Consider the following 13,987-nt stretch of genomic DNA (forward strand, 5'->3'; position numbering starts at 1 on the left):
TATATGATAAAACTTATTAACTTATGGTATGCTTATTAACAGTTAAGTAATAACGAAGAAGGGAGGAAAACATTTCAATTGTTCTTAAAGATTGATAGATATTGAAAAGAAAAGTAAAAGATTTACAAGGTTCATACCAGTACTGGAATGATTTTGAATAACTATTTTGCTTTAATAATGTTTATATATATATAAACGTTTATATATATATATAAATATTTATATATATATATATATATATATATATATATATATATATATATATAAGATGAGATTCTGCCGAAACGTTGCTACAACTTTAAAAGTACAACTATAATGACGTGGGAAAATACCCGAACAAAGCTGAATAACATACATGTAAGCACCCGCAAAAACTTAAGAAAACATATATGCCATCATCAGGCTTCTGTATTGTATTCGTCTGTGAGTCAGACTTTTACAGTTGTTTCAGGTTTAAATTTGGGGCTAGCCTACTGCTGTGCCAGAAGGTTTTTTTTCTTCATCCTGATTGGTTGGGAGTCTTGGTCTGTGTTTATTGGTCTTGGAGTTTGCTGTGTTCTGCTTGATTGGTGTTTCTAATATCTTCTGTCTGTTTTGTGGCTTTGTGTGTGTGTGTGTGTGTGTCTTGATTGGCTGGCAACATTGTGTTCCTGTATTGGAGGCTTTTAGTGCAGCTTGGCTCCGAGTAAATGGATGGTTATCATTTGTTAGGAAGCTAGGTTTCATCTGGCTGCCTGGTTGGGGTGTGCTTGAGCTGGAGGTATCAGGGGGGAACTGTTTGTGCCCAGGTGTTTGCCTGGCTTGTGGTGTGGAGATTTTTTTGTTTGTGAGTGCAGGCTTCCAAATAATTGACAGTCTGGTGGAATCATCTCTTCTATTCATCCTTTCAGGTCTTTTTTCAATCTCTATGGCTTCTCTGATAATTCTGTGGCTGGGGTTTTCTATAGTGGCTAGGGTTTTGGTGCCATTGAAGTTGATGCTATGACCTGTGGCTTTCATGTGTTGGACTAGTGAGGAAATGTGTTCCAGCTTTTTGACTGCATTTTTGTGTTCATCCAGGCGGGTACTTATTCTTCTATTGGTCTGTCCAATGTATGTGGCCGGGCATGATGCACAGGGGAGTTCATATATGCCTTGGTTTTCCAGGTCAATTTTATCTTTGGGGTTTCTAAGGATGGCTGCTATTTTTCTGTCTGTTTTGAAGGCAGTCTTGATGTGATGCCTGTGTAGTATCTTACTCATTTTGCCTGTAGTACCTCTTATGTAGGGCAGGACAGCTGTTCCATCTTCTAGGTCTCCATTATGTCTCAGTGTGTTTTTGTGGATCAAGCCAGTGATTTTACTTTTGTGGAAGCTGTTGGCTGTCAGTACTTTAGTCAGGGTGCACAGTTCAGTCTTTATGTGTGTCTTGTCCGCCAGGCGTTTGGTTCTAGCAATTAGTGTTTTGGCCACGGAGTTTATCTGTGCTGGGTGGTGGTGGGATTGGGCATTGAGGTAGCGGTTGGTGTGTGTTTTCTTCTGGTATATGGTGTGTCCTAGTGTGCCATCTGTTTTTTTTTGTAGATTAGTACATCTAGGAATGGTAGTTGTTTGCTTCCGTTTCCATGGTGAACTTGATTTTGGGGTGTGTGCTGTTTAGGTGTGTTAGGAAATTGTTTAGGTTTTCTTTTCCATGGGGCCAAATCACAAATGTGTCATCGATGTATCTTAACCATAGTTTGGGTTTGTGGGTGGCATTAGCCAGGGCTCTGGATTTGAATTCTTCCATGAACAGGTTTGCAATGACAGGTGACAGTGGTGATCCCATAGGGGCTCCTTTAATTTGGTTGTATCTTTGCCCTTTGTATATGAAATATGTGTTGGTTAAGCAGTGTTCTGTCAGTTCTATGAGATGTTTAGCTGGTTGGTATTTATTTTTAATTATTTCAAGAGTTTATTTTATTGGGACTTGAGTGAATAGTGAAACCACGTCAAAACTTACAAGCAGATCTTCTTGTTCCACATGTAAATCTTTGATCATTTCCAAGAAGTGGTATGAGTTTTGTACATGTGAAGCTGCTGTTTCAGCATGGGGCTGTAGCTGTTTTGCTAAGTGTTTAGCTAGATTTTATAGTGGTGCTCCTCTGGAGTTGACTATGGGTCTGAGAGGTATGCCTTCTTTGTGTATTTTTGGGAGGCCGTATAGTTTGGTGCATTTAAAACTGAAACAACTGTAAAGTCTGACTTACAGACGAACATAATACAGAAGCCTGATGATGGCAGATGAGATTCTGCCAAAACGTTGCTTCAACTTTAAAAGCACAACTATAATGACTTCGGAAAATACCCGAACAAAGCTGAATAACATACATGTAAGTACCCGCAAAAACTTAAGAAAACATACATATGTATACATATACATATATTGTTTTTGCTATGTTTTTAGAATTTTTCTTTTTACATTTTCAAGGGGAAGTACCAAGCAGAGTCTGAGTGATGAGATCTACATGATATAAAATAGATATTAGAAATTTGAATGTTATAATTTTAGAATGCACAAATTCAACATTTAATGAGATTTCATATGATAATAACCATAAGTTTTAAAGGTGTTACACTTTGGCAACCATAGGGGGAATTTTGCTTCTTAAGAATGTTGGAAGAGAACATATGAAATTGTAAACAAGACAGATGAAAGTATAAGTACAATGAATAAAAAGATATAGAAATTTAGGTAAAAGAAATACAATTGAATAAGAAGAAAATGAGATAACCATAAAAGAAACTTAAGAGGAGTAAAGGGAGAAATAGTGAGAAGTTGGAAAAAGAGTAATAAGATATGAAATTGAATACATAAGATGAATATGCAAATGAAATTGTGTCTGTATGGAAATGTGATAACACGGAACAATGCTGTACTCAAATAAGATGTTTTATTTGTTTTGTTAAAACTCAATAAAACTTTATTTAAAAAAAAGAAAAGAAAAGGCTACATTATTAGACAGGGGAAATATTTTTTTTTCTAATTTGTAGAGAATTGTAGAGATATATTTAATACAAAAATTTCAGTGTTCTTTATTATGCACTGCAGATTCAAGTCAAATTTACCTCATTGGCTTTTCTTTTATCTAATTCCAGACCTCAGATTTTTAATAATGCATCTAGTGCAGAGACGCAGATGCTGAGAGGCCATAAATTATTCTGTTCCCATTGGACCCTGACTATATACTTACTCATCGGATATAGCTCCTGTGCTCTTCAATTGAATACAAATCCATTTTTTCTTCCACTTCAACATCTTATAATACAATGTATCCTGTTTCATGGCTTAAGAGTGCTTTCCCCCAGCCTAGCTGTTTCCCTTATTTTGTTTCAGTCCTTTATATGAAAGGGTACTACATCTGCATAAGGTTATGTCTTGATACACACTAAATGAAGATTAAATTGATTATGAAAATTTGATTTATTCAACTCTGCTTAATCAATTCTTTTTTTCTTGTAATTTATTACTTTTTTTTAATATGGTGGGATTAGAAACTGCATTTATTTGAAAGTAATGCCAGTGACGTATAAACTCCTATACTTTTAAGTGGAAAGGTCAAATGGAGAAGAGTGAGCTTATGGGAGGCCACAATTTAATTTTCAGTGATAACAAAAATCAGAATAATTAAAGATATAAAGTTCTCAATGGTAATATAAGGCTGTGGGGTGAAGTATTCACAATGGGAAAATGTGGACAAACTCCTTCAAATTAAAGATTTGGAGACAATATTATGGATTCTTAAGAACCCAAAAATCAGTCTTAAAAGAAATTAAGACTTACTGCCTGATTGAAGCAAGTAGGAGCTCACATATTTTGATCACATAATGCAAATGGATGATGGATTACGAACAATTATTGTGTTTGCCAAGATGAAAGAATATAGAATAAAATTGATAGGTAGGACAAGGGATATTTCTCTGGAAGAGCTCTAGATTGTTGTCAGATAAAGGTCAAGACACAATGTGTCCATACATCACCAGGAATTGGGTCCAATTCAGTAACAATTAACTATAAATTCTGTATTTTGCAAGCCTAATGGACCTGGAAGGAAAATATGTTGCAGGAAAGAATTTCTCACTTCATATCCTTCTTCTGGGAACTAATATTCTTTTTTGTATGACACTTTGGGGATTTAAGAGACATCTCTGAATTCTTTTTCCTCCCTGTAAGTGCAAAATGATGGAAGTATCCCATCCCATAAGATGCCTCCATTCTGTTTGGAATTCCATGGTCTCTATAGGAAAAGCCTTAACTGCATAAAATACCTTCAGTGAAAAGGGTAGGGTACACAAATTTATTTCCTCATGGAGACAATGGTCACAAACAGAAACACATTTTTTTTTTCCCATACCTGATTTTCTCAGTCAGGCATACAGCTGGTTTTAAATGTAAAAAATAGATTATGTTAATGCAATGGCTTTATGTAGCCATCTTACCATTTTACTGAACCTTATACATTTAGACTGAGATTAGTCCTGGGTGGGTAGACCATCATTCATGATTTATCTTGGCAGGCATAAGTTTTGTCTTCCTCACAGCATTATCTTTTGATCTGTTTGTATTTCTATTATTGGTTAATATTATCTGGTGTTGTTTCTGTCACATATTTTCATTTGAAGTACTAAAGGCAATGGAAGTGCCCTCATTTCCCCCTCAGCATACATATATATATGGCACTACTTCTGCCCACAATGGGAACTGGCATGCCTGCAAATCTCTTACATCAAAGGTTGGGCATTTGTTGAGATAATGGTTTGAACTCTTATTATTTCCCTATCCAGTCTGAAACAGCACTATCATCCACGACCCAACATTTGAAAATTTACTATGTGTTCTTTCAAACTTTCGAAACATTAAAAAAATCAACTTGGGTTTATTTACCAGTTATTTTGCATCTCCATCATATCCGCTCCTATTTCCCAGCTTTTTTCTGTTAGCACTGTAACAAAATTTCTTTTTCATCTCCTATCATTAATGGGTTAACTACCTTGACACAAAAGAAATCAAAAGTTGACTCAACTTACTTACTTGTGCTGGTGTAAATTGAAAAAAACAAACACAGTTTATATGAGGAAGAGGATGATGATACTGTTTACAATAAGGACCCAAAGCAAAAAGATCCCAGTTATTGAAGTATCTTACTTGAACACGTCAAATACTCTATGGAGGAATCGGTCCTCTATTACGGTTTTGTTTTCAGGATAATTTTTTTTTTCTGAGCTTTTTGAAATGACATACTAGCTCTATCACTTTTTTTTAAATAAACCCTTGACTGTTTTGTTTGAACAACTGCCCCCAATATGCTCTACATGTATTAATAGTTGGACCTTTGCCTTGACCCAGACTAGTATAAATGTTAGTTTGACAGTGCACTGAACCACTCATTCTCTCCATTTCTCTTGCTGCCAAGGGTGACATTCTTGTTCATTCTTTAAGTAAGTTGCCTACCTGGCTGCAATCCTTCCAAGCTCAAGCAAACAAAGGCACACTTCTCTGGGCTGCTTGTGGAGGACTGTAAAAGCAAATTGGAGACAAAAAAGTATTTATAGGGAAGGCATTTGAAACACTTAATAATACATGCTTGTAATATGTTGAATCCTAAACTACAGGATTGAATGGTTGACATAGATAAATGACAGTAAGGCTACAACAGTTTACTGAAAAATTAAGGTGGTATGTGCTGTCTTAGAAGACAACTTTTGTCAGATGATGTCAATGATGTGAAACTAAAGACGATAAATTAATAGTTTTTTTAAAAAAAACCTTTCTATTCCTCAGTAAATTGATGTAAATGATTAATTCATTAATTTAATCACTTATGAGTGAGTCATTTTTTCCCTTCCGGAGTGGCAGCCCTAAAGTAAGATTCTTAGATATTTCAAATAAACAAAGGATTGTAGAATAAAATTTAAAGGTGCTAGTGAATTTAGTGATTTCTACAACAGGATCAACAAATTATATGTATGCAGTTTTTGTTTTTAAAAAAGTTATACATCACAAACTTATAACTAGTCACTCTTTGAAACATACTATACATTAAACAGATTACAACTAATAAGATCTTTACATAAATGAAGGAGGGGATTTGGAGAATAAAGTGTGTTTGAAATAATTTAGTCTGGTACAGGATCATTTTAAAGTTATATTTTTGGATTCCCAAACTATAAAGATAATTGGTATTTCAAACTTAAAAGTTTTGTTCAGGCAAAAAAAAAAGTTTTATGAAATAGCATGTGGAAAAAAAAATTCATCAATTTGCTTCTCACAGACATTCCATGCCATAGCTTTGAACTCTATATGATTTGATGTGCTGGCACTAATCACACTAAGGTCAAAATGGGAAGCCCTTGGAAACTGACTCACATGGGGCACATACATTAATGTTTGTATTAAAATACTCTTAACATAAATTGATACTGAAATATCCCATGGGATATTTAAAAAAAACTATTCAAATTTTTAAAGCAATATAACATTTCAAGAAATGACAGAGCTGATAATTGGACAACATGAAGAAGTGAAAGTTGGATCCTACAAAAGTGTTCAATGTAGACAACATTCAACCATTAAAAATGCATGCTATGTTAAGAGTGTGATGCCATATTGTATATGAAAGCAAGACTATCATTCCTGATTATCTAGAGAAGCTCTTGAACAAAACAAATGGTGAAAAATATTATTATAGAAGTGTATACTTAATGTTTTGCATTTTGTGGAACTAGAATTACTGTTTCTATCTATGAAATGACATGATTTTTAAAAGCTAAATTACATTATTCTTATCTTCCTTATCATTAGGCATATTAAATTGAAAAGTACCTTCCTATGACTTTGACAAAACTTCAGGGACAATTGTAGTTACAAACAAATAAAAATGTGGTACATATGCAAGTTATATAGCCGTATTCATGGAAATAATTACTTTCAGATGTACTTGCTCTTGTTACACACTCAAATATATATTGAAAAAAATGTCTGTACAGTTTGCAGTTTAATTTCCAAAAGGATTTTAGTTTGGTATATAGAAAAATTAAGGATGTCCTATAAAAATATAATGTTTATACATTATGCAGAATGTCAATTAGTGAAGGTAAAACAAAGTAATTGTTAAGTTAGGAGACAGAAGATTGTTTATTACTTAGAAACATCATTTAAATCATACAACCAGCAAGGAGGAGCTTGCCTTCAGGTTGAAGGAGATAACTCATTTTTTGCCCCAAACCTAGTATGCAGAACTGAATATCTTTCAATTCTTAAGGATTATTTCCTATGACTCCTTCATTTATCTCTTATACAAAAGAAATGTTATTAGCTTTTCTAAATATTGTTCACTTAGTTTGAATCCTTTGTTGAATCCTTTCTTGTATCTAGTCTTCAACGCTGATTAAAATTATCTTTATCAATATGTTCTACTGACATTATGCTGGGGGGAAAAACCCACATTGCAAACAATCTGTATCAATTGAGGGTAACTGACTTTAAATAACTTTTAAAGTTTCATTGTTTATGCAATAACACAAATAAAAATGTACAGCAAATAAATCACAGGAAGAAACACAAAACTGTGAATAGTTCAAGCAAACTTTGTGAAAGACACCAACAGAATTAAAAAAAGACTTATTCTGATGCAACTGAGAGGGAGGAGAATTAGTTAATTCATTTGCTGCTTTGGAAAGCCCCTCACTGAAATCACCTCAGACTGTCTTTGCCACGTACCAAAACTGAGACTCCGAAATTGTACTTTGAAAAATATTACATTACAAATGTAATTCCATAGCAAAGATCCTGGATTAATCAATCAATTTGATCACCACAGTAAGAAATGGAATACACTTCTACTCATAAGTGAGTTTCACCATGGGCAGAACTTCCAAATGATATAATTTGAACTTTTAGACAGCGACACTATGACAGAAACAACTGACAATCGAGAAAATGTCATTGCATGCTAACGATAAATAATACACTATACTTTTACAAATTTATAAGGCACCAAATGAGAAGTGCATGAACTGTTGGCAAGCATGGCTTTACTATTTGTTACTCTTATTTTTTATTGTACAGTGCATTTTAACCATAAGTCTAGGATTAGGCGCCATGCAAGGTGGAATAACAAAGTAAGTAAATGTAGGCCCATTAGATTCAGTGTCACTCCCACAGGATAATTGCTGTATCAGTGGACCATCACATATGATTGGAAGCCATAAGGGGTTGCAAAGAAGTCATGATTGCAGAAAACGGATAACTTATGATGTAGATTTTATTTCAATGTTGTAAGGCTGAAAACGATACATCATAAGGGGTAGCTTACTGGGTGGCTTTTTATTTAAAACAGACTGTAAATGAGGACCAGGTCCACTTATGTGGTAAAAATCCTGCTGTGTGTTGCATCAAAATGAGTCAGAATCAATCACATGTAGGTATGCCATAGGTATGCATAAGTATCACAAGAACTAGTGATGGAGGAAAAAAAAATACAGTGAAGCACTCCAAAAATAAATCACATATATTAGCATGCTTAGCATAGCTAAAAAGCAAACCCTTTTCTTGCTCAGCAGATTTCTTGAAGAAAAAGATGAAGGTTCATTGCCTCCATATCCTATAACCATTAAACAACACAGGACAGTCACACTTATTTGAAAATAGAGCATTGCATGTTTACAAAACAAGTGCACACAGAACCATTGATTGTCAGTTAAAAAATACTGTTGTACTTTAAAACAGTTTTTGGCACTAGATAGCAACCACCCACACACTACTCAAATTCCTCGTAGTTTGCAAAAAGAAAAGAAAAAAGTTTGAACAGTAGAGAATAAGTGATGTGTAAGAAATCAAGCTCTTTTTCTTTGCTTTTGCTTTGTTTTCTTACACAACCATAACCAAGTTTTGCAATATTACAAGTGGGACTTCTGTAGGCTGATCTTCATTTTAGATCTGCAATAAAATACATTCAGTTCTGTTGTGTAACAAGTGCCACTGACAATTGAAAAAATTAATGGTGTTTTGCAAACATTCTCTTTGGTTTCCTTCTCATCTTAACTCCCTCTTAATCCCATTGATTACAACACTTTTCTTTTACATTGATTATAGCACATTTCTTGTCTAATGCATCATCCCTTTGCCTTTAAGGAAATGCCAGCGACTTGGTTCTTTGTCATGCTCTTCAGATATTCAGTACAAGAATTCTCAAAATTTGTCATCAATTATGAGAGTTGGACCTAATGGGACATGACTACATATCTAAACAGACTGAATGTCCTATCATCATTTTTAGTGTGTATATTTTTTCATCTATCAAGGCATTTCAATCAGATCAATCAGATCATAAGCTTCTGAAGAATACACGAGCAGCAGAGATATCTGTTGTAAGAACAAATGCTAGAGTAAATCTCAACCTGTACAACATCCAAAATATACCCGACATCAGTGGTTTGAAAATTATATATGTTTAGTGGATGCATTTTGATTTTCATTTATTTCACTGCATTTACTGTATAGCATATACAGTAGACAGCTACAGTTACATTGATACAGTCTTCAGATTATTAGATTATTTTGAATAGGAACACATGGAATATATTCTACTGGGCAATGTAACACTGCCAGAAAAAAAGATAGGTGTCTCCCTGGAGCTAGTCTATGAAATAGAAAAAATAATTCAGGCAATTGCTCCCTATCCATTTGATTTTCTAAAGAAAGCTGCAACTTATGTGTGAAATAAACCTACAATCTTTCTCAAGTCTGTCATAGTGAAAGCTCAATGGTATGTTTTAACAAAGCATTACACACAGAGAAAGACACACACATATGGTGGCGTGTGTGATTTGTGTGCAGGAGTGGGCTGCTACCGGATCGGACCAGTTTGGGCAAACCCTCAGTTCTGGCAATTAGTTGACCCTGCCCACTCGTCCTTTTCCTAGTCTGTCCCATATTTTCGTGTTTCTCAGCCCAGCTGATTTGCATGGCACAGCGGATTGCCACGCCTCAACTGTTTTACTCACTGGAGCTGCAATAGAAGTATGTTTTAGAGCTGAAAATGGGCAATTTTCAAATATTGCACCCACACATGAAGCATGTGTTCACTGAAACAGTTGTTACACTGGTTGAAACCCACCATTTGTGTGTATGTGCATGAGTGTATGCACATGAGGTTGGAGGTTACATTTGTAATTAGTTCCTTACTTCCAGGAAGATTTAGACCTATTTTTTCTGAATCCGTTTATATGTTCATTCTTCCCAAGATATCTCTGGAACTCACGTCAACCTTGCCTCAAAGTCCAATTCAAGTTAAAATCAAATCAAACCAAACCCTATATTTGCACCATTCTAGAAAGAGAGAAGGAGAAGGAATGCTCCTAGTTCCTCTCTGATTCCCACCCAAAGACAAACTTTCTTATGTGACCTGATAGTAATCTCATTTACAAATCCAAGAAGAACAAGTTGACCAGAAAAAACAAACTTTTAATGCAAACAATTTGCAAAGAAACAATTTGGAAAAGAAATTCAGGGCCCTGATTATTCAAACAATTCTATAATCCACAAAGAGATTATTTTAGTTGCATCTATGGTCACAAAAGATCTTTTAAAGAAAGTAATTTGTCTAATTGAAAGGATATGTGGCCAAACAGATCACATTCCATAAAAGTAAGGCTATGATCTGAACCAGCCATGCTGACTTAAGCAATTACAACAACTGCTTTTAATTTCTATGCATATGGCACATACTTTAGAACCTGTCATAATTTCCTACCCCATCATGAGTTACATTCACTTCATTTGAGTAGAGCTATGTGTGTTGTAGCATGTGTTATGACAGGAAAAGCACAACATACTTTCTAAATTGGATATGGCTAATATAAAGGCACAAAGATGTCAATTATATGACAAAAGGGCCTTTTATACCTCTCTGTTCAGGCTTCACCTCAAATGGTGTATCAATGCATGTTAAGTGATCTCAGCCCTTTCTTTCTCTCCCTGAAATAAGCAGAATTATCCATAATTACAATAAAACAAGCAAGAAGCCCATATTCAGAATCTATTATTTATTCCAAGAATGGAATTAAGAGGCCATGATGAGCAACATTGAGATAGTAACATAAAAAAGGCACTTTTTATTAAATTTGGACATGACCGTTATAGCCATATTTGTTGCATGAACTTCAGCTTCACAAGTATCTAATTGATGGAATGTGTGAATCTGCCCCGTTAATAATTGAGGCATGCACTGGATATCACTCTCAGAAAGAAAACAAAAGGCAACAACAAATATCACAATATAATTGGCACTTATTACTGACTTGAGACATCTATAACCCTGAGATTCATTATGTAGATCCAGATGGAATTAGTGGCTAGGACTGGAATCACTTGTCCACCCCAAGAACTCTACAGGTAATCCTTGATTTACAACTACAATTGAGACCAGTATTTCCATTGTTCAGCAAGGTGGTTGTTAAAGAAGTTGTGCCCAATTCTACAACTTTTATTGCCATGGTTAAGCAAATCACTGCAGTTGTGAAGTAAATCATGTGGCTGATTTACTAGCCCCCTTCCATTGACCTTGTCTGGCTGGAAAATGGCTGTAAAAGTTGTAAATGATGATCACGTGACACCAGGATGCTGTAACTATCGGTATTGTAAATGCATGCTGGCTACTAAGCACCCATATTTTGATCATGTGACCATGAAGACTGCTACAACAGTTTTGGGTGCAAAAACCAGTTATAAGTCACTTTTTTTCCAGTGCTGTTTAGTTGTAACTATAAACAGTCACTAGGCAAACAGATGTAAGTTGAGGATTAACTGTATACTGTATGGATAGTGTCAAAGTTTTCCTTGCCTATTCTAGAGTAAAAGCCATGCCGGCAAGGATTCTAGAACCTGAAAACTGCCAAGTATAGAAGGCAAGCCCCCCTGAAGTAAAGTTCAATTTTTGTGTCTTTTTTACTTTCCTGTGCAGTGCATACTTTTGAGTGGACAAACTGTATTTTATTATATTACAGGTGAAATTCAAAAAATTAGAATATTGTGCAAAAGTTCATTTATTTCAGTAATGCAATTTAAAAGGTGAACCTAATATATGAGATAGACTCATTACATGCAAAGCAAGATAGTTCAAACCGTGATGTGTCATAATTGAGATGATTATGGATTACAGCTCATGAAAACCCCAAATCCATCCACAATCTCAGAAAATTAGAATATTGTGAAAAGGTTCAATATTCTAGGTTCAAAGTGTTCCACTCTACAGCTAATTAAGCCATAACATCTGCAAAAGGTTCCTGAGCCTTTAAATGGTCTCTCAGACTGGTTCAGTAGGAATCACAATCATGGGAAAGATTGCTGACCAGACAATTGTGCAGAAAACCATCATTGACACCTTCCATAAGGAGGGAAAGCCTCAAAAGGTGATTGCAAACAAAGTTGGATGTTCCCAAAGTGCTATATCAAAGCACATTAATAGAAAGTTATGTGGAAGGGAAAAGTGTGGAAGGGAAAAGTGTGGAAGAAAAAGTTGCATAAGCAGCAGGGATGACCACAGCCTGGAAAGGATTGTCAGGAAAAGACCATTCAAAAGTGTTTGGGACTTTCAAAAGGAGTGGACAGAAGATGGAGTCAGTGCATCAGAGCCGCCACACACAGACGGATACTGGACATGGGCTTTAAATGTCATATTCCTCTTGTCAATCTGCTCCTGAACAACAAACTCTGTCAGAAGCGTCTTACCTGGGCTAAAGAAAAACAGAACTGGTCTGTTGCTCAGTGGTCCAAAGTCCTCTTTTCTGATGAGAGCAACTTTTGCATCTCATTTGGAAACCAAGGACCCAGAGTCTGGAGGAAGAACTGAGAGGCACACACTGCAAGATGCTTGAAATCCAGTGTGAAGTTTCCACAGTCTGTGTTGATTTGGGGAGCGATGTTATCTGCTGGTGTTGGTCCACTGTGCTTCATTAAGTCCAGGGTCAAGGCAGCCGTCTACCAGGACATTTTGGAGCACTTCATGCTTCCTTCCACAGACGAGCTTTATGGAGATGCTGACTTCATTTTCCAGCAGGACTTGGCACCTGCTCACACTGCCAAAAGCACCAAAACCTGGTTCAATGACTGTGGGATTACTGTGCTTGACTGGTCAGCAAACTCGCCTGACCTGAACCGCATAGAGAATCTATGGGGCATTGCCAAGAGAAAGATGAGAGACATGAGACCGAACAATGCAGAAGAGCTGAAGGCTGCTATTGAAGCATCCTGGTCTTCCATAACTTCTCAGCAGTGCCACAGGCTGATAGCTTCCATGCCATGCCGCATTGAGGCAGTAACTGCTGCAAAAGGGACCCAAACCAAGTACTGAGTACATATGCATGCTTATATTTTTCAGAGGTTCGATATTGTTCTATGTACAATCCTTGTTTTATTGATTGCATGTAATATTCTAATTTTCTGAGATTGTGGATTTGGGGTTTTCATGAGCTGTAAGCCATAATCATCACAATTATGATAAATCACAGCTTGAACTATCTTGCTTTGCATGTAATGAGTCTATCTCATATATTAGTTTCACCTTTTAAGTTGCACGACTGAAATAAATGAACTTTTGCATGATATTCTAATATTTCGAGTTTCACCTGTATATGACATCCTGGGCTGTTTTGTTTACAGATCTAGCATAAACCTGCATCTATGGTAGAGATTCCAGGCTCAACCATTCAAATTCCCTGCATAAATATGTAGTCATTGAATCCATTAATACCCATATCTTGCAAGTGGAGAACATTGACACAATGAGATAAATGATCAACATAATGGCAGCCCTAATGCCAAGGCTTAATTATTGGAAGAGCCTCTTACAAATCTACTGAAAAATTATTCAAAGATTTATCACTTAAGCCCTCCCTTTCTTTTCTCCATTAGTTACTGCGGGACAAGGCTGTTGAAAGGAATTAGATTAATCAAGACAATGTGGGATAT

At 35.7% G+C, this 13,987-nt stretch overlaps 1 protein-coding gene and 1 long non-coding RNA gene across 3 annotated transcripts in view; both read right to left on the minus strand.

The window, feature by feature from the left end:
* LOC148128145 (uncharacterized) overlaps nucleotides 1–13,987 on the minus strand; it is a 230,148-nt gene that overhangs the window by 48,790 nt on the left and 167,371 nt on the right. The window lies entirely within an intron of this gene.
* GAS2 (growth arrest specific 2) overlaps nucleotides 1–13,987 on the minus strand; it is a 148,215-nt gene that overhangs the window by 47,188 nt on the left and 87,040 nt on the right. For both annotated transcript variants that reach the window (XM_026706390.2, XM_087921246.1), the window contains exon 5: nucleotides 5,471–5,534. In XM_026706390.2, coding sequence (XP_026562175.1) covers nucleotides 5,471–5,534 — 64 coding nt within the window. The remainder of the gene's footprint in view (nucleotides 1–5,470; nucleotides 5,535–13,987) is intronic.

The sequence above is a fragment of the Pseudonaja textilis genome, chromosome 1 (genome assembly GCF_049901715.1).
Source record: "Pseudonaja textilis isolate UNSWEBS1 chromosome 1, rPseTex1.2, whole genome shotgun sequence".
Classification (NCBI taxonomy): domain Eukaryota; kingdom Metazoa; phylum Chordata; class Lepidosauria; order Squamata; family Elapidae; genus Pseudonaja; species Pseudonaja textilis.